The sequence below is a fragment of the Misgurnus anguillicaudatus genome, chromosome 17 (genome assembly GCF_027580225.2).
Source record: "Misgurnus anguillicaudatus chromosome 17, ASM2758022v2, whole genome shotgun sequence".
Lineage (NCBI taxonomy): Eukaryota > Metazoa > Chordata > Actinopteri > Cypriniformes > Cobitidae > Misgurnus > Misgurnus anguillicaudatus.
Window position 1 is genome coordinate 39,927,292 of NC_073353.2, and position 27,928 is coordinate 39,955,219.

At 35.9% G+C, this 27,928-nt stretch overlaps 1 protein-coding gene and 1 long non-coding RNA gene across 4 annotated transcripts in view; one reads left to right on the forward strand and one right to left on the reverse strand.

Moving 5' to 3' along the window:
• Nucleotides 1-19,581, reverse strand: part of rbms1b (RNA binding motif, single stranded interacting protein 1b) — a 70,197-nt gene extending 50,616 nt beyond the window's left edge. Inside the window, exon 1 of one of the 3 annotated variants that reach the window (XM_055216279.2) lies at nucleotides 19,372-19,581. In XM_055216279.2, coding sequence (XP_055072254.1) covers nucleotides 19,372-19,440 — 69 coding nt within the window. In that variant the 5' untranslated portion in view covers nucleotides 19,441-19,581. Of the gene's footprint in view, nucleotides 1-4,640; nucleotides 4,971-10,605; nucleotides 10,758-19,371 lie in introns of those variants that run through there. The other 2 variants (XM_055216280.2, XM_055216282.2) reach the window with 2 other exon arrangements.
• A 4,686-nt stretch (nucleotides 19,582-24,267) lies between these two features.
• Nucleotides 24,268-27,712, forward strand: LOC129452437 (uncharacterized). Its single transcript, XR_008647133.2, has 3 exons — nucleotides 24,268-24,941; nucleotides 25,773-25,842; nucleotides 25,972-27,712. It is a non-coding gene; the product is annotated as an uncharacterized lncRNA (long non-coding RNA).
• Nucleotides 27,713-27,928: the final 216 nt, after the last annotated feature.

Consider the following 27,928-nt stretch of genomic DNA (forward strand, 5'->3'; position numbering starts at 1 on the left):
TGGTTTCCTAGGTAATCTGTGTGTTGTTTATATTGCTTTAGTTTTTATATAAATAAACTACTTTAAAATTACTTTATTGTTATTGATTTTTAGCAGAGTTTACCGGATGTTACGTGTGTTCCATGAAAGTTGCTTGTTTACGTTGTTTCTGCTGAAACAGTCTATATGTAAAAATTTGGTATCGTATCGGCATTTCATCCAAACGAATCCACGTTTTGGGAGCCTGAAACCGCTGTTTCTGAAACCGGGTCTCAGAGTGGATAAGTCCAAACTACACTATTGCGGCTTCGTGTGTACAGCCAATCCGTATACTTTGTGAAACGATGATGTCATCACCCCACTGTTTTTAGCATCCAAGGACATGAATACATGAAGTTCATCAGAGTGTCAGAGTTTACGCAGATTTCATTGAGAAATGCGATCGATAAATACGCACTGACAACCCATCAAAATAAAAGTCTGATAAACATAATGAAGTTGACAGAAATATATTACCATTGTATAGTAAAACTTACTTTTAAAATAATACAATATAGATTTTAAATGAGTTTTATTTCTTAAGTAATATAATCACACTCAAAAGATTTGTACTTTCAATTGTCTGACTAGTGGTTAAACTTAACTCCGGAACAAATACCTCGTAGAAAATATCAAATGTTTTTTGTTTCCTTAAGACAAAGGGAGACAGGGATCATGGATCAGCGCTATGTAAAGGAGGTTTGGCCGATCTGTAGTTAACATTTTATACATTATATAGTACACATTTTACACAGTAACGTTAGCTCTGTGAGGTTTTTATACGCTTTAGCTATGATTTGAACTAAGGTAATCTACCTCTTGTTTATCACAAATAAACTACTCTAAAAGGACTCTGTTGTTATTGATTCTTTGTGGAGTTTACCGGACATTAAGTTTGTTCCACGAAAGCGGTTTATGTTGTTACTGCGGAAACCATCTATAAATCACCATCCATTTATTTTGTTGTATGGAAAGAGAAGCTCTTACATTCTGTCTAAGACCTCCTTTTGTGTCACAGAAGAAAGAAAATAACACAGGATCTGAACGACATGAAGTTGAGTAAACCATCACAACGCTGAGACGACGTATGATTGACAGCCGAGAAAAACACAGATCTTAGTGCCGTGAAATTCAGCAGTGCTGAACAGCATATCATTTTATTAAAGGGGAGACCATTTACGGGTCGGGCCAGGACAGGGCCAGTGTTTAATCGAAATGACCTGGGCAACTCAGTGTCCGCCCCTTTTACCACTGTCTGACACGGCTGCATAAGAATGCATGTCATGATAAATGAGACTTGAGATTAATAAGGGTGTGGATTATTGAAGGAATCCCATAAATAAAATTATTTACTTTGCCTCCTGTCATTCCAAACACCTGTATGCTTATTTTTCCAAAGCTGAATTATTTAAAGATTTATTAGGCAGTTTTTCTCCATGAATTTAGAGAGAGCATAAACTAATGCTGTATGGAAAGGAAAACAAAAATCCCCACCATTAAACTCTTCTGAAGACTCAAGCCACTTAATGACTCCCAGACAACTCACGTGTTATTAGTTAAAATTAGTTAAGTCTAATGAATAATTTGCTTAATGTGTCAGAGGGGTTACTGAATTAGCCAAACCTCTGACTCACCTTTGACCTAGATGTTTAGTTCACGTTCACAAAAGAGTTACTGTAGTGAATAGTATGTTAATAAATAAATTGAAATGTTACATAAAAATAACATTGTTTCATTTGTAGTCCCAGCTGCTAAAAAGGTGTCTGTTTCTATTATAGAGAAAAATCCAGCTATTATCCTATAAATTCAAGCGTTCCAACAGGATGTGCTGGGAAAAAAGACGCAGTGAGTCACATTGTTGGTCAAACAGGAAGTCCTTGAAACACGCTAATCTCTTCAAACACACACACACACACACACTAAAGAGTTTAAAGCATCACGCTTTGACATGCCAAACTGCTATTCATAAAGATGTTGATGTATATTTTCTGCTGGAAATTTTTTATTTCTTTTAACAAATAAACATTGCATGTCCAAGAAAACAAGGCGTCTATTTATCGTGTGGAAAGACTGTTTTTAGGACAGACCTCTTAAAAACAAGACAAAACAGCTCATCTGATCACTGCACTGCTGAACAGCCTTCCAAACAGGAAATGAGGCACCAACTGGACCTACAAGCGGACAAAGCACATCTTTGAGGACGAGAAACCAGTGTTTCCCCCGTAAGGTCCTCTAGTCTGACGAAAACCCACGCATTCCCAGAGTGGAACTGGCTGTACTTAGAAACTCAAAGCCTGTTTGTGTCTCACATCTGTCCAACTATTCTGCTTAGTGGGGAGAGACTGCCTTCTTATCAGAGCACCCCAGACCTACACAGCCCATCATATCCGAGCTGGAAACACACTGAACTTCCAGTAACCGCCCTCACCCTGTCGAGAGATCCTGCTCGGCTGCTAAATATATGTAGGGCTATGAATATATGAATAATAGCGCCTCCACAGCCTTTCTTCTCCATCTTTTCCTCTATCAAGCAGTCAATCTCTTGTGCTGATGATAATTCGTCAATAGATGATGCATTGAAAGCAAGCAACACACAAATACGAAGGCATCCGCAGATGTGATGATATCTAATTCCGTCATGAGACACTGAGGTCACAAGGTCGTTGAATCCAATCCACAATGACCTTTGAGTTACCTGTAACCAAGATCCTTAAAACGCGACATGGACACATTTCAGCCGCAAATCAAAAGAAAGATGAAATTATATTTTGCGTAAAAAACAACAAGAATATCTTTAATATTTTTTGCCATTGCACCCTCCCCCAAAATCTCACTATTGCAGTAATACATCTGGACATTTTATCTTTTAGTTTTTAAATTCTCATTATTCCCAATGTTGATTCTCATAACTGTAACACAACATTTTCTTTTTTACTTAATACAATCGAAATACCGTAATGAAGGGTAGTGAAAGGCACTACATGATGTATCTAGCAGTGAGATTGCAAACCGGTTTCCGGTTTCAAGGTATACCGAGGTTTTAAACAGTCAAGGTTTCAAAACCACTAAAATGTTCTGCGATACCATTTCCAAGGTATGAGCTGTGTTTATACAAAAAAGTCATGCGATTGATTCGATGTTTACATTTAATATACATTACGAAAATATCATATATATTTTTTGAAAGCATATTATATTTTAAAGGCTTTATTTTTACCTGGCATTTGAAAATAACACATTTTGATGTTGCAATGACAATACCACAACAATGTAATACCGTGAAACTGTGGTATTTTTGCTAAAGGTTATCATATCGCCAAAAACCGGCCCATACCTAGTTGTGCATACATCCTACGGCCTAGCCGCGGCAGCGTAGGCTACGTGTCAGTTTTCATTTATATTTCTGCGTTTTGAGGTAAATAGACAGCGACTTTTATTGCAGTTTCAGTTAAATCACTCTTCAACTTGGCCCATCTTTGTTCTCACCATCACAAACGGAAATACCCATGACGTAGTTTTTTTACCTGACGGGAGGGGTTCTTGTGGACCAATCACAGCACTTACGGACCACGTAGAAAGGACGCGCTGTTAAAATTTTGGCAAGGTGTGCGTCAGGCTACACAAAGCTATGCACAGAGCAGTTTGTCCGTTTAGGGCTGCTGTAGAAACATGAAAGACGCCATTTTGCACCATATAAGGGGACCCACATTGTATGTAGATAAAAAACGCCTCATTTTAAGGAATTAAAAACCTTACAGTTCATTATGTAAGATCTTTATACACCACTAAAAGCATAGTTATCTATATTATATTGCATTTCTGTCAAGCGATCCTCCTAAAAGTTGCATAGTGCACCTTTAAAAATAAAAATGCACATATCGTTTTTTTACCGCATTATGTTCAGAATGAGATTTTCATTACCATAATACAAATTTGGGGGAACGTGATGTGCTTCGTTATCTTTAAATGCAAAATACAATTTATTATAGCTTTATTTTGCCACAGACATACCAAGCCAAGGGTGCAATGAATCTTGTGAAATGCTTAAATGCGTCAGATTAGAGAAGAGTAGTTTATGAATCAAAGCGTCATGAGACCACAAATACACCCAATGTGACTTCTGACCATCACAGTTTAGTAAAACACATGCACCTCTGAAGAGGAAGAGAGGGGCAGGGCTGTGGATGTATATTCCCATCGCAGGAAAATGTTATGACGTGCACGAGACACGTAAAAACTTGATCAAATACAGGCCTATTTTTAAACTCGTGGGACGGGTTCGATGGGGCGGGTGAAAGAGGTGTGCTAAAACTGCGAATGAGGGCCAGTGCTGTAACACAATAAAATGAAACGCAAACAAAACACAACATACACACCCAACTGAGGGGGAAATGACAGCTTTTCTTCTGGGATTAGTTTCAAGGCGCGCGGCTTTCGGACACGAGCAGTCTTTCAGTTGTCAATCAACAGAAGTCCTGCCCCAGACGTTACATTTATCCGCTACGTTGTTGTATTTACGATAAAAGTGCAAGGATAACACCCATATAGTTTCCACACGATACAATCTCGAATTATCGCTTCAGATCATTACTTTTTTTAAAGCGTAAGATGTTATGTTTTACCTGTTTACGGTAATGCGACGTCCTCACTGTGTGGCCAGAATTGGCAAAAATCATCCTCAGCTCGCGAATCTCCGCCGACGGGTGAGTAAATGTCTTACAAATGTTTCTGTGCTTTTTATATCCAAGCGACGAGAAGGTAAAGTTGTATATCTGACTCTATACAACATAGAGACCGAACTGCACGAAAATGTAGTCGTACTTTGACGTATCTTTACGAGCGAACAGGAGAATTTGCGTAGCGGAAGGGTGAGCGGCGTATATCCCACAGACTCTCGCTGTTATCGGCTCGCCCAGCCCGTCTGTTCCGCTCAGTTCATTGATCTGCGATGACTTCTCCAGAGAACTACACCTCCCACTATGGACGAAACCACTGCGCTGCTTACACGGAGGGGGGTTTGCACATTATCAGATCTTAAATGAAAACTAAACACAGCCTCCTTAAAAACACTACTGCTGATTGTGTTAATATTTGTTTTTGTTTATTTATGTTGGGTATGTCATTTGAACTACGTTAGGTTTTGAAGGAGTGGATAGGATATAACATTGGATCCCCCTTCCGCGCAGTTTCGTTTCCTTTGACTTGCATGCTTTACATTCCTGAGTGAGGCCATCAGGCACTGTGGTTTTACAATTTGATATGTGCTATATGGATTGATTTAACTCTTTAAGAAACTCTTTAAGATCTTTTAAAAGCCAAATAAAGTGTAGCTGAGATAAAATGTATACATATAGTACAGGCCAAAAGTTTGGACACACATGACTATTATGTTAAATATGATCTTAAAAATCATTTAATCTGATGACGTATGGTTCATTGCTTAAAATTACATATGTAGACAAAAATATAGCTGTACCATACAAACTACTTTCTAAAATTGTATTTTACAATATTATTTGTGAAATAGATGACTTACACTGAATATTGAAGAAAAAGCAGCCAATAAGAGCCCGGATTAAATGTTAAGTCCTTCAATATTCTTTAAAATTCATCCTAAAGTGAAACTTCAAGAAGCTGCTTTATAAAATGACACAAGTATGGTTTTGCAATTTCTAGGCAAAGGGTGACTGCACTTCAGATAATGAAATATAACAGAGTTTTGATTTATTTTGGATGCTTTTAGTCACCAACATAATTCCCACAGTCGCATTTGTGTTATGCCATAGTTTGGATGAGTTTATTATTATTCTGTTATCTGGAAAAAATATTAATAAAGAACGAGTGAGTGTGTCCAAACTTTTGGCCTGTACTGTATATACAATACCACTAGTGATAGGGACAAGACCACCTATGCCGAGTCCAAGTCAAGACCGAGTCTTTGAAGGGTCGAGACCGAGTCCGTTGGTTTTTAAATACATTCGAGTTTGAGTCAAGACCAAGTCTTTGAGGAAGCAAGTCTGAGTCGTAACCAAGACCATAAAAACATGTCAGTTTTCATATTCATGATTTAATATCACCCCAGTTCATAATCAACAATTAGGCCTACAGACTAAGCTAGATGGGAATTGTTTAGAGGAGCAGTCTTAACGTCTTAATATGGACCATGCTTTTACTATCATTAAAAAAATCCCTACCACATGCATCATCTTCTGCCTATTTTTCTACAGATAAATGAATGGCTCTGATAGCAGTATCTTTGCATTGCATCATGGGATGTCATTTTCAAATAATGCCTGTCAACATTGCATTTTATTAATATTGTTATGTGTTTTTTATATGAACATTAAAACAATGCGTTGGTCTTGAGGACTCGGTCTGAAATTACGAGTCCTTCTCCTCCAAGTCAAGACCGAGCCTTTGAAGGAACAAGTCCAAGATGAGTCAGAGAAAGCAGAAATCTTGAGTCTAAGACCGGAATCGAGTACTACATCACTAAGTACCACTATTCAAAGTTTGGACACACCTTCTTATTATTTACAAAGTTACAATTATTTTCAACACTAATGAACAATAGAGTCGTCTAAAAAGTATCAATTATGGGAATTATGTTGTGTCTATCAAAATGTTTAACCTTTCAAAACTATACCATTCTTTCGAAACAGCTACAAAAAAGGAGCCTCTCTTTGTTTATAATATTACAGCTTTGCACATTCTAGTCATTCTCTCAACCATGAGGTGCATGCTGGGATACCTAAACTTATAAACAGTACTGTCGCTTTCATGTCTACTGCACACTTGATGTTGACTCTCCTTTACTATCCACTCTAATTCCATCTTTTTTACAGTAAGTCTGAAGTAAAAAATTATTCAGAGGCAAATTGTATATCTGCATTCAAAACGTAAAAAAAAGTCGTGAGAAACACAAATTCAGACCAAACCTTTGTGTATATTAACTTGTCTGTATGAACTTGTCTTCCTCTACTTCTCTCTTTCTCTCTCTCTCTCTCTCTCTCTCTCTCCGGCGCTATGATGAACATAAAGTGCATCCTCAAATCTAAACACTGCGCTTCCTGTTGTCTTCTTAAATAACTTCCCCTGAGCTCATCAGTTTTCGATTTCAGTTCGCTCTTTCGAACATAAATTTGATCTTAGCAACACTAAAAACACCTTGTGGTATCAATAATCTCCAGTTGTACCCAAGCATGCTGAGACAGCACTTTAACACCAATGGTTAGAATGTAAATAGGTCATTTACAATCCCTCAGAGAACATGGAATCAGATCTTTGTCCTTGGAAAAGATAATCATCTTTCTTTTTCTCTCACAGACAACAAACTTACATTGGAAAACATTAAAACAGAAATAAAAATGCTAGTTTGGCATCATATACTGTATTTCAAGTCAACAGTCAAGAGAAGCTTTATTGGCATTTTTAACCATACAGTATATAGTGCAGTACAAAGTGAAATAAGGACCGTGGTGCTACTACATACAGACACTGGACCTCATAAAACAACACAGAGCTAAGGACCAAAAAAAAGCTAATTTGTAGCCTAGCCACATAAAGTGCATGTGTGCAACCAAAAAGAGACAGTCCAAGACAGAAGACTCGGCAACAACAATACATTAAACACTACAGTATGCTTAAAATTAAATCCCCCAAAACGTGACATGGACACATTAAGCAGCAAATCAAAAGAAATTATATTTTGCATAAAGAAATTTTTTTATAAAATCTTTTACTTCTTTTTTTGTCATTACACCCTCCCAATATTTTGGGTTACAGTAATTTTAAACTTCAGTGTTTATATGCTGTGCATTATTCACAGCTATATTACAGCCATAATTAAGAATTAATTTAAATAAAACGACTTAAGTGTTGGAATAAATAAATTAACGTCTATACAATAAGGCTCTGATTACAGAAGAGAATGATTATAAACATTCCTACACACATCTTAGTAGAGGAGAGCGGGGCGAAAGTACCAGAAAAACTTAATTTTGAAAGATAATGTCATAGACAGAGATATATTTTTGCTGTGGTCAATAACTCACAAGTGTGGTCTATCAATACAAGGTGAAATTTTGTAAAAATGTAAAACGACTTCAGTATAATTTCACTTTAAATTGTTACTTTCGACCCCACCTTTAGGGACAAAAGTAACACAACAAAACAAGATAGATTTTGTGTTACACATGTTTTTATTAAATATACATGACTACGTTAATATGTAACTGCAAACATATTTTGTAATTTATCTTTGTAAAAAATAAAGAAATTACATTTTTATTTTAAATTTCAGTTTTATCAAATGTTTCAAAAGCAACCAACAGTACAAACTTAAATTGTTGAGAATAATTTTTTTTCAACAGTTTGAACACTATGAAAATGAAATTAAATCAAATTAGAATAATATCAATTTTCAACATATACAAAAGTATTAGCAGCGGGACAAAAGTAACAAGTGTTACTTTTGTCCCGACAGGATCTCCTCACATTTAAACATGGTTTACTTTTATTTTCAAAAGCTCTGAGAAGTCCAACTTCTTGCGTTATAAGAAAAAAATGACCGCTTTAGGAATGTACTTATCATGGTTGAAAACAGCTTTCTGGATCTACACGTGGGAAATGGTGAGTAAATAACGCAATATTTGTCAGGTCTCTCAAGGGTTTGTGTGTTAAAGATGCTGTCATAGTCTGGGATGTAAATGTTAAAAGGGCTCAAAGAAAATTGCTTTGTTACTTTCGCCTCACGTTACTTTTGCCCCGGTTCTCCCCCACCATAGTAAAATGTAAGGTGCAAAACACAGCATTAAAATGTGATGTGCACATTTCATTTAATTTGTTATGATAGACAGTGTAGAAGTGTAAAACTGGTATTTACTGGCAACAGTTTATTCAAAGATAAATGAACATTAAACATTAACAAGTCTGTATCTTTACAGGAAAAAACTTTAAAAAGTACAGCATCATGCAATGCGATTCTGGGAACCAAAATCAGAAAAAAACTGAAAAAGGTTGATGAGGATTTCTGGTTCCCAGAATGCTTTGCATGAGGCTGTTATTTTATATTTTTATTCTGTAAAGACAAAGAGTTGTACGGTGAGAAAGGTTGCTGTATATTTCATATATATTTCATATATATTTTCATTTCACATATTACACGAGGTCTATCCAGTTATAGATTTAATGTCTGTGCAGGCATTTTAGTGACAGTAGCATACAGACATTTGGATTTACTGTGTAATGTGATAAAAATAAAATAAAAAATATAGTAGATAGAGCTACATAAATATATGTAAGGAGTAGCCAATTACAAGTACTTTAGCAGTGTTTATTGTGTTGTGATATATGTTATTATCCACAGCTATTACAGCCATAATTGAGAAATAATTTAAATAAAACGACTCAAGTGTTGAAAATAAATGAACTAGCCTATGTCTTTATATAGTTTTAAAAAAACTCTCATAATGGGAACATTTGAATCAGACAAATCAATTTCAGTATACAAATATTGCCAATTAATCTAATTTATTTTTGACACTTCATTGAAGGTGTTTGCAGATTTCTATTTTTGCCTCTAGTATAACTCTGCCACTTTGATTTCTTTGTTACACAATCACATATTACATATCATATCATGTATAAAACCAAATATTACGTATTTATGTGCAAATATATTATTATTTATTAAGTTAATAAATTAAAAAAGCTGCCTATATTGCGTGACAACATCATCCTTAAAAACCGGGAACCAAACTACAGAAAGAAAAAATATAACTTTGACTACTGGCTTCACCTTCCATGAAGATAAGCATGGTTTGTGTGAACCACAGTTTGTTTTGTGTGGTGAACAGCTCAAAACCATTGAAATTTAAGAGATGTTGAGAAACCGCATATGTCAAGTTACCAAAGCAACATACAATATGCCTCATTTTGTAAATTGTTGCAGGCCATTTTATTATTACTGTTTAATGTTAATATCTGTTGCAATTTGCTGGGTTGCTCAATTATGCATGTGTCATGTTAAGAATGGCTGGTTTACAAAATGAAAGATGGTTAGGAAAATCTAGACAGCACTTTACACCTTGATGGCAGCTCAGGAGGAAAGCAGACCACAAATCAGTCCTAAAGCAGATCTGCTCGACACGTTACAGCTGTCCGTGTTGAATGTGCAGAGAAAACAAATGAAGACCAAAGCTGTAGCCTCCCCCACAGGCTATCAGAGTCGCTATATATCACACTCCACCCTGCCAACATCCCAACACACACAAGCGTGTGCATAAATCCATGTGCACGTACAGTACTGTATATACACACAGACAGGCACATGCATGCTTTTCTATATCCTTACATCTCTCGCCCCAATGTTTTTACAGAAGGCCGCAAGAAACAGGAGAAGCTTTTGAACTCCACTGCATCCTAAGCATGTTAAAGTGAGCCCAGACTGCATTCTTCACATTCTTCTCTGTAATGGAGAACGTTTCGGCCTGTGACTTTCTCGCACAGAGCCGTCTCGGTCCATTTGGGCCGTGTAAAGAAAATGTTGCAATTTCTGCGCTGTTGAGACAGTGTTACGCTACCTACCTTACTGAATCTGCTGTCTCGCTCTAATCGAAGGCCCCATCTTCCCTGTGAAGGCCACATCACAGTCGTCAACTACGAGTCTGCGACAGCTTTAAGTTTGCTACTGCGAGCACTCACACGCTACGTAGCAGCATGTGTTTACTTGCATGTTAGCGTCTGTCGCACAGGAAGAAGCCTCTCTCTCTCTTTCTCTCTCTCTCTCTCTCTCTCTCTCTCTCACACACACACACACACACACACACACACACACACACACACACAGAGCTAATCAGTGAGAGAGGGCGAGAGAAAGCGTAATAGAGAAAGAGAAAGTGTAATAGCGAGCGAGCGAGAGAGAGTATTGTTGCTGTTATATGATCACAATGGAACTCGAGCTTACAACTTACCAAATACTGCCCAGTTTACACTTTATACTGCCTATTTTTTTAAAGCAGCATGTGATTGTTGCATTCTTCCACAATAAATCAAAAAGCACTGCTGTACAAAGGAAAAATTGCAACAATGAAAAAAGCCTTTATTACTGCATTTTGATATAAATCTTCAAAAAAATTCCTTTTCCAAATTTAAACACAGCTGAGCCAAAACTTTCCTACAGAGCAAATCCTGGTCTGTTGTATGTGAATAGCGTAAAGTTTGGAAATAAAAAACAATGCATTTTGCATTAATGCATTTGTCAAATGCTTTATCAGTGCATTACAAGATATACATTTTATTAAACAAACTGTACAATGTACTCATTTAATATGAGTGATCTGTACTCAAACCTGTACTCAAAACTTAAAAGTTTTATGTGTATTTAACGATTTCAGCGCTTTAAGTTCCACAAACTCAAATAAAATGAGTCAAGAGCTTAGCTTACTCAGAAAACAAAATTTGTAACTTTCAAACAAAGCCACTTCTATACAGCCGCATTTTAACAAACGCTGCAAATATTTAAAAACGTTTGGTGGTTGTGATGAGGTTTAATTCAATCTGCCAGTTAAGCTAAGAATGTCTGGCACTGCAAATTTACTTCAGTTAACATTAAAGGATTACTCCACTCTCAAAAACAAATCCTGATAATTTACTCACACCCATGTCATACAAGTTGTTTATGTGTTTTTTTGTTTAGTAGAGAGGAAATGACATTTTTTTGAGGAAAACATTCAAGGAAATTTTCTTAATTTAACTTTATTGGACCCCAACAGTTTACAGCTTCAATGCAGTTTAAAATTGCAGTTTCAACGCAGCTTCAAAGGGCTCCAAATGATCCCGAACGAGGCATAAGGGTCCTATAGCGTAACAAATTAAAAATAAGCACCTTTAAACCACTTGTCTTGCACCAGCCGTGTGATGCGCCAGCGCGACCTTGCGTATTGTGTAAGCACATCAAAAGGTCACGTGTTACATATATGAATCGCATACTTGCGGCACATTTTAAACAATAAACTAACACAAAGACATTAATTAGTATCAATTCACATACAACAACGTCTGAACGCCACTTTTTCTCCACACTTGTAAACACTGGGGCGGTAGTTTCGCATACGTTATGCATGACCTTTCGACGTGCTTACAAATTATGTAAGGTCACGCTGGCACGTCACACGGCTAGTGCAAAATGTGAAAAATTGTGGTTTAAAAGTGCATATTTTTATTTTCTTGCTGAAAATGACAATCATTTCGCAAGACACTTCCCTGATTTGGGATGGTTTAGACACATTTGAAGCTGTGTTGAAACTGTAAACTGTTGAGGTCCTATAAAATCTATTAAAGGTGGGGTGCATGATCTCTAAAAGCCAATGTTGACAATTGAAATCACCTAAACAAACACGCCCCTACCGCAATAGAATCTGGACCTTCTGTTGATAGACCCGCCCCCACACATACACAGTGATGTCGGTTAGTAGACACGCCCCTTACTGCTGATTGGCTACAAGTGTGTTTTGGTAGTCGGCCCGACGCACCCAGCCTTTAAATTGAGAAAAATCCTGGAATCTTCAAAGAAACTAAATTTCTTCTTGACTGAACAAAGAAAGACATCAATATTTTGGATGACTTTGGGGTAAATTATTGGGATTTTTTATAAAAGTGGAATATTCCTTTAAATCAACACTATTGGTTGAGGAGGATTTCCAGTTCCCAGCATGCATTACGAAAGCATTCTTAAAATGAAGTGATATTTTATGTGTTTTTTAGTAAAGAGAAAGACTCAATAGTGTTAAACATTCATTTATGTTGGAGATTTAGAAGAGCTTTTAGTTTTGTGGTTACCATTTTTCAGAAGTGTAGTGCCTGTGCTTAGGCTGTAGGTCACATGTGTTTTAAGTATAGTGCACTTAAATATTAAATACAATGAAATATAAACTTCAAGTTTGGATTAATTGTAATTTATAAATATTATTTACCTAAAAAGTCTGAGTTGGTAACTTAAATGTTTTTAGGTAATCGGTTTCCACAAAAGTTTTGAGTAACTAGAATTTCTCGGGCTAAGATTCAGGAACGATTTTAGCACTTTTAATTCAGTTTTCTAACAAACAAATTTTTTTCGCAGTCTTAACTGTAACAAGTATTTTTTGTATGTGTGTATGTGGTCAGACAACTTATGAGTATTTCTTGCAACCTTGATAACGTTTCCCATTAAATTGGTTTTCGCAAAATAAAAGAAAGACTTGGGAGAGATTCAATCAAACGATCCTAGATTTCATGACTGTGATATGATTTGTGTATTTTCATGACACATGGCAACATTATTATCCTGCAACCCACGCATGTCATTTAAATAATCACAACACTGCACATTTCTCTGGAGAATAAACAGTTGACACAATTTTCAAATAATAAAAAATAATAGCAAGCATCAAAACCTGGCAATCACAGCATTAATAATTCTGCAGTGTTTTGATATATTCATTTGTAAACTCGTATCTACTGAAAATATGTATTTTTAAATTGCTTTGACAGAAAGAGAGTGACACGTAAGATCTGATATCTTCATAAAGTCTTCTCTGATGAATCTGTCACAGACACGTCAGTGATGAAATTACTATTTTTTCCTCAGTAAAATTTAAGTCAAGTTGTCATTTTTATAATTTCCACCGCTGTATGAACCTTGAGTAATGAGATGAATCACAGAATGAATCTTAAGAGTAATGTTATATAACACCAAGGCTGCGACCTTTGAAGGATGTATTATAAGGCTAGTAAGGCCGTCCAAATTTAAAGACTGCTTATTTTAAGGACAAAACGAATGGATCCTTCAAAGCCGAGGCTATCCAAAGATTCATTGCATATTTTTAAATAAACATTTTAAACCTTTATTAAATCAAATTGTGTATTTAGCAGAAATACGTGTCTTGTCATCAACGTGTCATATTTTCTAAATATGGTTCCATATTTATTCTAATAATAAATCACGGACTTCGGAGGGTGCGACCTCCAATGAAGAAGTACTCGCTTTCAAAGATGTGTCCTTGGAAGGGCCCAGCCTTCGAATTGGGACACAGCTCATGCCGTTATTTTTAATGTACTGTACTAAGTTGGCTTGGCAAACTTAAACAACTAAACTCGTACATGCTTTTGCATGCCGTCTAACAGCACCCTTAATAACATAATGAGTTCACACCCGTGTAAATATATCTAACAGTATAAACAATATATTCTCTAAAAATTATTTTATTAGTTAGTTATTTTCAACCCAGCTTTGGGTCAAAAGGGACAACATTTTATATTTCAGGCAAAGAAAATGTTTATAATTGACCCAACAAAACGTTAAAACAAACCAATATTTTGGGTTGAAACAACGCAACATGGGTTAAATTCAACATGATCTCACGGAAAGTCATGTTACTGTCCATGTTTGTGTCCATGGCACAAAATTCAGCTTTTTCATGCAGAATGATCATTGTCGTTTGGGGTTAGAGTTGGGGTTTGGGTTAGGATGTCTAAAAATGTAACAGAAAGTGATTCTAATCCCAAGCGACAATGGTAAGAAAATAGAAAAACAACGAGAAAACAATACATAAAATGACATGAAAAAGAAAGTCGTGCCACGGACACAATAACTATTTATATAAAAATTTGTGTGAGTGACACCAGTGCCGTAGCAAGTCAGTCCCGGGCCCATATGAAAAAAAAAATAATTACGGGCCCCCTTAAGCCATACTTTTAATAAGGTAGTCAAATATTTTTACTTTACTTTTTTACTTATAAGGGTAGATTTAAATAAAGAAAAACAAAATGTTTTGGGTAGTTTTTGACTCGTGACTAACTTCTCCGCCTTCTCTTTTCTCTTTAAGGGCCCACTTGTATGTTTAGATTTGTCCATCCTTAATGTTCATGTAGATAGCTGCTATAGTAACCTCTCACACTGTTTTTTTTTTGGCGCGGTGATGCGTCATGTAAAAAAATTATGGCATAGTAGTCTACGGCAGCCGCGGAGTGCAAAAAAAATAAAAAAATAAACGCAAACAAGAAATGATGGAGAAATTAGACATTATGGAGAAATAAGATATCACTACACATGATATGCATACAAAAATATATTTATTGCGGCCACAGATAAAAATTAAATTGAATTTTTTTTTAATTAAAAGCTGGGGCGGGCCCAGGGCCGGGCCCCCTATTGGCCCGGGCCCATTTGCACGTGCATACCCTGCATGCCCAGACGCTACGCCACTGAGTGACATGAAAAAGACATTCTTTTTGCTCAAGGCACGAAAAAACGACTTTCTGTGAGATCAGTCTGGTTACAGTAAATTACAACCCATCTTTTAACCCATCAAATAACCCATAATTTTTAGCAAAATCTACCAGATCACACATTAGTAAAGTTATGCCTGCATATTTTTTCCAACTAGGCTTTTGAAAGTCTTTAAACAGCCTATTAGAACGAATCTGTTTTCCCCCATTTGGTCTTCATATATTTACCTCCACATTTACTGAATCGTCTGTTTACACAACCCAACAAAGCAGGTCTATTAATACCAGAGCAGTCTCATTGACCTTGTCAGTGAAACTCAAGGGCTTTTTCGGGCTCTCCGGCTGTGTTTGTGACACAGGCTCTTGGCAGAGTCCTTCACCACCGTGGTGGGTATTATTGTGAGCGAGTCCCTCATTTTCCTCGTGTCAAAAAGTTCCCAGAATGACCGTCGTATGAGAACAATTGGAATTCTTTCGGCTCGGCTCGCACATAATGAGCGTGCCGCAGTGCTTGTTAATTGTGTACATTCCACTGCCAGGCAACTCCTCCGACGTTATTGTAAACATTGTATGGAGCTCTTTTAGGCCCTTCACAATGGCTTTGTTTGCAGGCTCTGCGTGTAATGTCCAATGGCAGTTAATGCGCTAAAACCCACCCCTCGATCAAAGGCCCATGTTGACATGGCCAGCCCACCTACAAGCTAATGTTTCTCTAGGAAATTCTTTAGAGATGGGGTTTTTAAGGATGCCGGGTCATTTTTGAACAATTTGACATGATTTTCTTAACTCAAAACACTAGCATGAGTATACTGTTACAGGATCTCATACAGTAAGTAAGTATGATTTCTATTTTTTAAGTCAATCCAATGAAAACCTGAACAGGTCAGATTTCACCTTAAAATTAAAAGGGAAACATTTAAGTAATAAGACAAAACCTTATTTTGACAATGCACATTGTCAAGTACATTCATTTTGACAATACAATTACAAAATTAATCACAACCAAAGATATTGTATATAGATGGATAGACAGCTAAGCTAACAGCTCATTATAGACGTGTTTTACATCCATGACTTTATTTTAAAGTCTAGTTGGCCTCAAGCCTTTAAAAAATCAAGGTCTTGTAATAATATAAAAAAGCTGTCCTTTCTTCCCTGTCAGGTCTAATCTTAGAAAAGCATCTAAACTTGTTCCAGACTTGTACAAGGGCATCCCTCCAAAAACAACAAACCAAAACAGCCACGATATAAGAAACAAGAAAATAAAGTCTAATTACAATTTGTGGACTTTATGAACAATGACAGCGTTTAACTTCAAACAATGCTTCCCATCCCATCATGCACTGCTTCCCAGATCTTCTCTGACTCTTATCCAGGTCTAAAACTGAATCATAAAGCAAGCAGTCTTCTAACTATTTACATAAACTAAGTGATTAAAGTCAATGCAGAATCAACCACAACTTATTTAACTTCTTATAGCATATTCTACTATGCAACAAATGCATTCATGTGACATGTTTAGCAGGAACCGGATTGTTTGATAAATGTAACCTGATTAGTATCATATGGCAGTATAATGGATCTACTTCACCCATAAGAGTGTTTCAGTATTGATGAACCGTAATGTCTCTGATAAACAGCAGCTACTTCCCTGTCTACTCTCTATCTGCTCGGCTAAATCTCAGTTCTTCAAAATAGCCCTTTAAAAGAACAGTTCACCAAACAATACAATTCTGTATAGCCATTATTGACACACCCACGTGTTATTTTATGACATTTTCGTGACATGATGCTGTTATTTTTACTTGGGGCACAAAAGGTGAAATTTTGAAGAATCAGCACACGTTTATTAAAAATAAAGGTGCTTTACGATGCCATTAAAAATGGTTCCATAACATCTGAAGAAACTATCTGTTTCAAAAAAAGGTTTTTGTAGTGAATAAAATAATATATTAATGTAGGAAATAGTTCTTCTAAGAACCTTTGACTGAATGATTCAAACCAAAATTGGTGTCTATGACATCACTGTGAAGAACCTTTTAAAGGGATAGTTCACCAAATTTTGTCATTATTTATTCACGCTCATGTTCTTAGAAACCTGTATACATTTCTCTGTTCTGATAAACACGAAGGAAGATATTTTGATGAATGTTTGTAACCAAACCGATCAGAGGCCCCACCTGTACACATTCAAATTTATATAAATCTGGCATTTTTTGGTCTAGAAACTTGATCTCGGCCTTGTTGCTTTAAAGTTTGGAGGTGAAAATATTAAATCAGAAATTGTTATAGTAGTTTACATTTATCTTTATAAATTAAAGTAATGCAATAAAGTATATATGAAGAGTTTGGTTCCAAAACGCAATAAATCCATTATTATGACTAATTTGGGTAAAAACGTGTTTACCAGGAAAGTGACAAGATGAAAACTATTATTTTCTGTTACAAACTTTCACATACCATATTTAGGTTATAATAACATAAAAAATTTGATTTTCAAAGATTTATTATAAAAACTGATTATTTTTCTTTCACAAAATGCAATAAATCCATTACATGTTTTTTCAGTGTGTAACCAACGCGCCGCCATTGTTGTTTACAATGCTTGGAATAATGTGCTGTGATTGGTTAAGTGGATTTATTGCATTCTGCAGAGAAGGAGGACTGCCGATTATTGCGTTTTGGTATAAAAGGAGAAAAAATGACAGACTAAAATGGCGGATATCGGATTTTGCGTAAAATTAAGAAAAATATTACAAATACTTACCTGATACAATACTGATTTTGGAGGAAACTATATATATATATATATATAATGGCGTTTATCGTGTTTTAAAAACCAAACTCTTCATATATTCTATAAATAAAATTATTAAAAAAAATGTTTCACATCAGAAATGCAAAAAAAATTAAGATATTAGTCTAAACTAGTTGGGATCCAAATTTCAATTTAAAATCACAAAAAAATGAGGTTTGTGTTACACTTTTAAAGGTTTTACCAACAGAGGCCACTAGGTGTCAATGGTTTGCTGCATACTCTTGTGGCAAATTAATAAATTACTGTCACTGCATTATTATTACTGCTTAAATTTTGAAATATAAAAACTAAATTCTTAAAGCTTTCCAATGATATATAGTATGTCATGATTAGATTAAAATGGACATGCAAAATATCGAGGACAGCACCAGTTAAGAGTGTATATAACACTATAATTAAAATATATAGTTTTATACTTTATAAATCAATACAGAAGCTCAGTACTTACAGAATGTGATATGTGATTTAAGAGCAACCATGAAAGGGATTGGCCAATACTTTCACTTCAGTCTGTTCCTGATTCAAGACTATCAAATTACTTCAGAAGGCTTGGACCACACCACAAAATTCATAATTTTGGGGTATTTTATGATGTCATTTTAACAACTGACTGACATGGTCATTATTAACCTCTGGATTAATTTTATTAATATGCATACAGTTTCTCCAAATATTTTTCTTCTTTCTATGATCCACAAAAAAGCAGCGGAATAAGATTGGGTCGAGTACATAATAATTTGTCTTTGGGAAAGGATGGTTTCTATTCATTTAGGACATAGCCTTAAGACAAAGAGCTGTGAAAAAACATCCTTATTGACCCTGTTATAACACATTAAAAATCAAGTTTTAATTCTACAGTGCATGTAAACAAATAACCGATTCTGTTTTTCAACAATGATATTATATTTTGTAGCTACGTCACAACATAATAGTGACAGTAACTGGCTCTCAATGGGATGATAAATGCGCAAGTTCATAGGAAAAATCGATGAGCTCAACTCCAGTGCTGAAGTTCACACACACATCAGCCCGCGCGCGATGTCATGAAAGAGGACTTCACAGCGGTAATCGCGATTAAATAAACAAACAATCTATAACAACGCCATAAAACCGTATCAAAGGCAGCATAAAACGATTCAAAAGGTGTGCCCGACAACACCCCGATAAACAAACTTACAACCGCGCTCACCCGATCCGCGCATCAATAAACTATCATAAAACGGGCGATACGCGGCTATTGAAAGCGACAAAAAACTGATTTCTCGTACCTTGGCGTGCAGGTAAGGGGGGTAGTAATAGGTATACTGGGGGTACATCTGCCTCCACACCTTGCCCATGAAGATTAGCGGTAAATTCAGTCGTGGAAATCACTCGAGTCTGATACTTGACTTCCTATCAGACGTCTCTCGGACCCTCAGCGCGGAGAAAGACACGCACGCACGCAGCGCTGTTGTCGACGCCGTCGGGAGTGACGGGTGGGCGGGTGACGGATCTGCAGTGTTCCCACCCTCCGGTGCATTTAACACATCACTGTTCACAAAGAAGAAGAATTCACAAACATATAAACCACAACATACTGACAGCTGTCATCATATGTCAACGATTAGCTTCAACCAGGACTAGGGCTTAGTTTAATTAGGAAAAAGTACTAGTTTTAAAAAACATGCCTTACTAAAAACATTACTGGCGTGCATTTTGAGGCAAAATAAAGGGAAATTATGTATTTTAAGATATGAAAGTGCAAATTGTTTTCAGTTTAGACAGCTCATATATTTATTTTAATCTAGTCTAATCCCTGTCCGGGAAACCCCATAAATGTTTTAGTTATTAGTAAATGCACAAATTTGCATTACATGATGTAAATAAAGAGATTTTCTTTTTTATTTTATTTATTTATTATATCTTATGTGTAATGATTTTAGGGTGACTTTTTAATATTCTGTCAGGGGGCTACAGATTAAAATGAGCCATTTGGGCTAATTCTGGTACTTTTACAGTTATGTTCATTATTGTCCCTGTTAAACAAATAAGCTAAACTAAACTAAAACTAAACTAAGATTGTAGATGCAACATTATGATCTTACATACTAATTTCATTTGCTTGTTCATGAACTTTATGGGGCGGTTTCCCAGACAGGGATTAGTTTAGGCTAGGACTAGGCCTTAGTTTAATTATAAAGTAGGCCTTTAACTAGTTTTAACAAACATGCTTTACTAAAAACATTACTGGCATGCATTTTAAGGCAAAACAAAGGGTACTGATGTATTTTAAGATATGTCAGTGCAAGTTGTTTTCAGTTTGAACAACTCTTACATTTATTTTAGTCTAGGTCTAATTCTTGTCCGGGAAACCGCCCCTATGAGTCAAACATGGTAGATTGGGGTCAGTTAGTTGTCATTGTCTACTTAATTTCCAACTTTTAACTTAAGCTTTTGTATACTTTAAAGTATTGACAGAACAATTTGATATGATATATCAAATTGAAAATCCAGTTATTTGAAAAAGCCCAGCGCGACTGTTAAAGATGTATTGATTGATTTATTAGATTGGATCATTTATTGGATGCTGACACTAACATTGTGCTGTTTGTAAACTAAATGCTTTTTTGTGAAATATACATGTAAAATAAATATAAAATACAAAGTGATTTTTAATGCTATAAAGTCACCTTTGCACCCCTGTTTTGTAAATACATATGACACTTACATACACAGTACACAGACAAAACTAACAAGTAGGCTATAACTGTGACTTAAAAAGAGATAGCAAAGATATACTGTCATATATACTCACAATATATATAATTCAAAATCTGAGGGTGAATACACAATCTCATACTTTATTGCACATTTTATTTCACATTTCATACTATATTGCATATTTTACACAGACTATAAAAAGATAGCCGAAAACAAAGCCAAAATATCTAAAAGATGGCCGGTGACATCTGTTTTGCGCAGTAATCATGAGGTGGAGCTGCATGTTAACTCACAACACAAACACACAAATCAAGTCGTCAATATCCTCTTTTTAAAAGCATCTTGAACATTTAAAAGTACATCAACATGCTTATAAATAACTAAAATAACCGAAATCATCATTGGGAAAAATGTGTTCATGACTCAAAAGCATCATTCAAGTTCAGACTGATGTCTCTCATCTGAGCTGCTTAATGTCCAGGACAAGGCATAAAAAAGTTTCTCAGAAACAGCTCCTACTCCTTGGCCGGCCTTCACGATTATGTTGCAAACCACACTCTTAAAATCTTACATCACGCATTGTTTCAGGATGAAACAACGCCTATTTCAGTATTAAGTTCAACTGAATAGTTACAGTCTGGTCTAAAGGTGCTGAATCAGAGCCAAACATTGCTTGTTTTCTGCACACAATCACCAGGTTTTTGTTAAAGAGATTTAAATCTTTTAAAAGTATTTTAACCCTAATAAATAAAAGTATTAATAAATTGTCTCCCAAAAGCAAAAATAGCATGAAAATATTGTGTGCCATTGTGTGTTATATGTGAGAGCAAGTTCAAATAATAGTTTATGAAGGTTTTTACATACACAAACAACTATGCTGTTGGGAAACATTGCTCGAGCCCTTTGCTCCCCCCGCAGGACCCCGTATACAACATGCTGTTCTCCTCCTGTGACAGTAGCTCTCGTTTGCCATTTCCCAATCAATGGGCCGACAGCTCTCGCCTCCACGGGGCAATGATTTGCAACTGTAAACAAACACAGCCATCTGTCAGCGGGTCTGCGTCTGCGTATCTCTGCCCTCTCATATACAACATTCCCACACCCGTCCTTCAGGTTAAATCCCCACAAACACGCTCATACTAACATTTACATCACTGTAATTAAACTGGAGCTGTCTGTACTTCTCCTTACTTTGGGGACAAAATGAATTACGGATCTTGTTTGCTTGACTTGGGAAACACAAAACCTCTTACAGCAATTTCTGCTCAGAGGAAAACAAAGAAACTGATGGGTTGACGGATAACAATGATTGTTTACTGGTACTACATTGTACCGTACATTTATTTAATGAAGCGTAGGAATAGAAGTTAGTTGAAAAGTTGCTCTGTTTATATGCTTTTCCATAAAGAAATGGCAATTTTGAAATCATAAGATACAGAGTTAATTTCTTCCGTCTTATTGGCACAAGAAAACTTGTCTTAATCTCTACGTTTCTCTCTCTCTCTCGCTGCCTCATTACAGACACATTTGTAGCGACACACTGACGTGCCGGTGCTGGTGAGTCTTTGACACATTCGATGTTTTTCTCCACATGTTTGGGAGGCCACAGAATAAACACACTGCTGTAGGTCTGTGGTGAGAGAGGCTCAGAGAAAGGGCAGCGCTGAGATCCCGGCCATTTCGAGGGAGGGGAGGGATGTAATGAGGAATCTTGTTCTGGAATGCAGAGGGGAAACTCAAAGATCACATTTCACAGAACTGGAAGAATGACAAAGACATTTTAAAGGGGTCTTATCATGAAGAATCAGATTTTCCCTAAAGGAGTCATATTATACCCCTGAGGTTCATTTATAATGTTAGAAAGGAGACGAGCACCAGAAACTTCAGAATGTATATTTTTTTACATAGTTGCGGTTCTACGCCATATAGGCTGTGCGGAGCCTGACGCACACCTCGCCAAAAATGTAACAACGCGTTTGTTCTACGCGGACCACAAGCGTTGTGATTGGTCTGTTAGAACCCCTCCCGTCAAGTAAAATAAAAACTGTGTCACATTTCTTCATAGACATTTCCGCTTGCGAAAGTAAGAACAAAGATGGGCCGTGTTAAGGAGTGATAACTCAAACTGCAACAAAAGTCACTGTCTATTTACCTCCATCACTGTTGGCCTTCTCAAAACACACACAATAAGCTTTTTTTTCGTTCAGACTGATCTCACAGAAAGTTGTGTTATAGTCATGAAAAATGTGATTCATTTATTCATGTCCATGGCATGAAATTCAGCTTTTTTGTGCCTTGAGATTGAATGTCTTTTTCGTGTCATTTGCACAAATTTCTGTAAATAGTTTTTCGTGTCAGTTGCACAAATTTCTTTTCTGTTTCATTTTATGTTTTGGTTTCTCATTGTTTTTTCCTGGACACGATAAACTATTTTAAAAAATGAAAAAGTGACATGAAAAAGAAATTCGTGATCAAGGCATGAAAAAAGCAGAATTTTGTGCCATGGACACAAATAAATTAATCAAATTTTTTGTGACTATAACACAACTTACTGTGAGATCATGTTGCCTTCGTTTGTGGATTTACTGGCCAAGGTTCTTCTTTTTTTGCGGTTGCACTGCCATATGGGTTACATGCGTGGGTAATTGCATGTCGAAGCGGGCGACGACGCAGAAGTATATATGAAAACCGACGTGTAGGGCCTACACAAAACAATAATGAGCCCCTTAAAAGGTCATTTTTGCTGCCTTGCCTTTGAAGGGGTCATATGACGTTGATAAAGAACATTAATTTGTGTATTTTTATTGTACTGCAATGTGATTTAAGGATAAAAACTCATTATCTTATTGTGTATTGTTGCTCCTCTATACCCCACCTTTCTGAAAAGCATTGATTTTTACAAAGCTCATCATTCTGAAAAGCACAGTGTGCTCTGATTGGCCAGCTATCCTGTGCGTTGCGATTGGCCAAATACCTCAAGCGCGTGACAATGGGAAATGTTACGCCCCTTACCATATTTAGAATATTAGCTCCCAAAGCACAGCGTCTCCACGTCATGGTGACGGCGGCAAAAATATACAGTGAGAGTTACTTCTGTCTTTGCGTATACATTTGGGCAGTGTTATGCAAATCTTTCCACACAGTGATGTAAATATGTGGGGGCTTGAAGAAAATCTTTTTGCGTTTGAGACTTTCAGTGTTGGGGTAACGCATTACAAATAATACGCATTGGTAGGCTAGTGCTTTTTATACTTTTTTTTAACCTTAAAAGTAACATAAGTATTACTTTAGATAAAAAGTAACCAAGCAAGTAACGCAATTAGTTACTTTTTTGGGGAGTAACTTAATATTGTAATGCATTACTTTTAAAAGTAACTTTCCCCAACACTGGTGACTTTAATCTTTGCGACTTTATAAAGATTAGCTTTTAACACTCCAAAGACAAATGAAAACATGAAATCGCATCAAATAACCCCTTTAAGGTTTCTATGTAAACTCTGTTCAAAAATAAAATGAGATATAGATCTGTGCTGAACAAAGTGCGTTTTTTAAGTCTAAATTTTTATTATCGTATTTTTTCTATGACTGTACGCTAACACAGATAAACATCAAAAACAAACTGTTGTCTTTGTCCAGGCATTTCCTTCATTATAATCATCATTTCCTGTCCTTTAAATCTAACTATGCTCACAGATTGTTAAAACCAACAAATCACTGACATTGTTCTATTGTTAAAAATGTTGCTGCTGTTTTCTAGACTTCCTGGGGGTGTGGCCTATAAAGCAGGCTGACCAATAGGCTTTCACCTCACAAAGGTCACCGAGTTGATGGACAACAGAGAAAAACAAGCTAAAAAACGAGAGCTATGCAGAAAACACAAAGCACAGCTCAGCAAAATGGAAAGTCCTTAAAAATTAGAGGACGTGTGTGTTTACTCATGTGTTACTTTATATGAACCTTGACACTTTGTGTTTGTGCATTTACAGTACCTTTATTTTCAAAATTATGGGAAATAGTTCACAAAATGCCAAATAGATCGTTTTAATATTTCTACTGTTTCTCTTAGACATCAGTGAGATTACATGGAGAGCAAACAGAGACGTCTGCATTTTGTCTCCTGTTTTTTCCTGAGATAAATGTAAGTAATCTCACATCCAACTATGTCTCAAACTGTGCTCAGATTTGTATATCAAATGATCTGAATATGAACTCAAACATATAAAATTTTCATTAAATCTGCATTAAATGTATATATGAAATAAATCTGTGACAAACTGGTTTCAGTGCAACATTAAAGAAACATAAGTTATAAATGTTAATGCCTGATATTTTTCTGTATTATTTATCAGTGCACATAATATAAAATGTCTTCATAATCCATTATCGTAATGTCATAACTAAAACGACTTTGAATCACCAATACATCTTAATTTTCAAACCATCCTGCTTCTGGCATGTAATGGCTCTTTTACAATCTAATCACTTCCCAATGGATAAAACCAATATTCTGCCTTATATAAAATAGATCAGATTGAAATGATTTTCATGTTGAATCTAAAGCAAATAAGCTAAGCTATAGCTAAAGCAACAACCTGTATGAAAGCTTATGTGTGTAATAAGTTCATTAGAGGAACGAGTGTTTCTGATGATAAATGACGGTGTCATAAAGCTCCATCTGGAAGTGACTATCAGAGCAGAAGACCAGCGGTAATGAATTGGGTGACAAGAAGAGAGGTGACCTGAAGAGGTCCTTCCCACGCCTCATACAGGCTAACACTGTGCCTCATTCTGTGATTACTGCTGATTTAAAACACACGCATACACGCACACGCATGCACAAAGAGTTACAGGCTGCAAATGAAGAGCTAGTCTGGACTGGTTTAGTGTTATATCAAATAAGGGTAATGAAGAAGACATCATTCATATTACAAAATGCTGAATATCTTTCAATTATTTTGTGTTGAGGTAGATTGATGCACTCCCTGAGGTTACTTCAGATCTGAACTGTTGAGTCAGCTCTTGTCTAACAGTCAAGACAGGTAAATGTGCCACCCAAAACTAATAATAAGGCCATTGAGACCAGCTACTGAATGAAAAGTTGATTTCCAAGAATATAATGTGCTGGATTATGATGCTTGCACTCCAACACCTGCTTTTGGCTTTTGCAGCTGGCGTTGGTCCAGATCTTCTTTACAGAGCTCTTAGACACACGTGATGCTTCCTGTCTGTCTCCTGATGCTAAACAGGAAGAACCCACAAGAGATGCTGGCTGGACTCCAATCTAGAGACTTTGAAAGATGTCAGTATAGTCGTTTTTAACCCTTGTGTGACTTAGATTAGATCACGGTTAGAGCAATTTAGAATAGATCATGATTTTTAAATAATATTTTACTATTAATATTTTTTTCTTGTATAGTTTTAGTAAATCTTGTCAAATCAAATCATAAAAATCTTTATCTACTTCCTACTATTATTTACTTAATGCTCCCGTAACACAGGTGTTTCTGCTCATCTCATGTTAATCTTGAGTACCTATAGAGTAGTTTCACATCCTTTATATCTCAGAAGAAGCTTTAACTTTATCAGATTTATAAAAGACAGATTAACTCTAGTGAATGTTTCCGGGTAACGAGCAAGCAACACACACAAAACATTATCCCACTATCTCTAGATATTTTATGAGTCACAACATGTTTGTGTGCTTTACATTACAATGCACTTACACACCGATTGCCAACATAACAGACATTTGATGCCGTTTTACTTATTGCCTGCAACTCATGACCCAAATCCAGCTACTGTTAAACAAACACACACGCAATAACTTCACTGCTACCCTGTTTAAACAAACTATGAACAAGGCTTTCTTCTTCTTACATCTAAAAGCACACTTCTTTTTCTTTCGTGCCACTGTTCAGTCTTGAAATAAAACAAAGCTGTAGCGTGAAGTGATGTCTGTGACTTCTACTCTAAGGAACAATGCAAATGACCAACCTCATTCACTCTAACTCTGATTGACATGTGGGCGTGGTTTTCCGGGGGAAGTGCCCATAAAAGGAATATGGGGTCACTGATAGAAACGGGTGGGTGATTCTCACGAATCCATTGAAACACCACGGCACTAATGATTTTAGCTTTAAAATGTGTACTATAGTAACATTAAAAAGCATCAGAATTAACACAATACTGTGTTCTACCTTGCACAATGTGTGATTTCAACATAAGAATTTATAATTGGAAATTTTATCTCATTTTCTGCTGAAATTCTCATTACCGCAATGTGTCCGGCGGTTTTTGAACATGCGTTATGTTGTAATTTAATCAAATTAACAAAAAAATATTAAGAAAAAAAATAAATGGATGTTTTGCTAGACTACTTTAGATGACAGAAAAAATATTTACTGAATATTCATGTATAATAATAATGAAGAAAAATTAGGAAAATGATGTGTCCATGCCTGATGTTCTCATCCTCCGCAACACTTTTTGAGAACAGTTTAATCACACATACAGAATTTTAATAAAGTTTGATTTTGAGTGACCAAGCACATGGACCAGTTACTTCAAGATGGCTACCAGGTAAGATCATTTTTTTTACAGTTAATTTGAAATATTGTCTTGTCAGAATGCTTACACGACATTTTGATTATCATTACCGCAACAGATGCTTATTAAATGTTAATTTAATTAATAGAATAATAATACTTTGATTTTAAATGCATGTGCAGAATCTCCAAATTATGTTCTTTCAGGTTTGTCATGTCATTTTGAAAATATGTCAGTGTTGATGTTTTCTGACTGTTGCGGTAATGAGATTTTTTAGGACAAATTTTTTAAATTATGTTACAAAAAGTGTTAAATGATAAGTAAAAGTTTTTAAATTAATCTTCTCATTTACTCCAGACTTTGTTTTTCAATGTCTGGTGGGAAAAAAAGTAAATTAAAGCAATTTTTACATTTTCATGCTTGACATTTTTAAAACCAAGTTTTTGTGAGAATCACCCGGGGACCATATTCGAAAAAAACTTTTCTGAAACGTCTAGGAAACATATGAGTTTGGCCAGAAATACTATGTAACACACTCAACTGCTTTATTGACACTTTGGTTTGTTTAGCATGAGGATT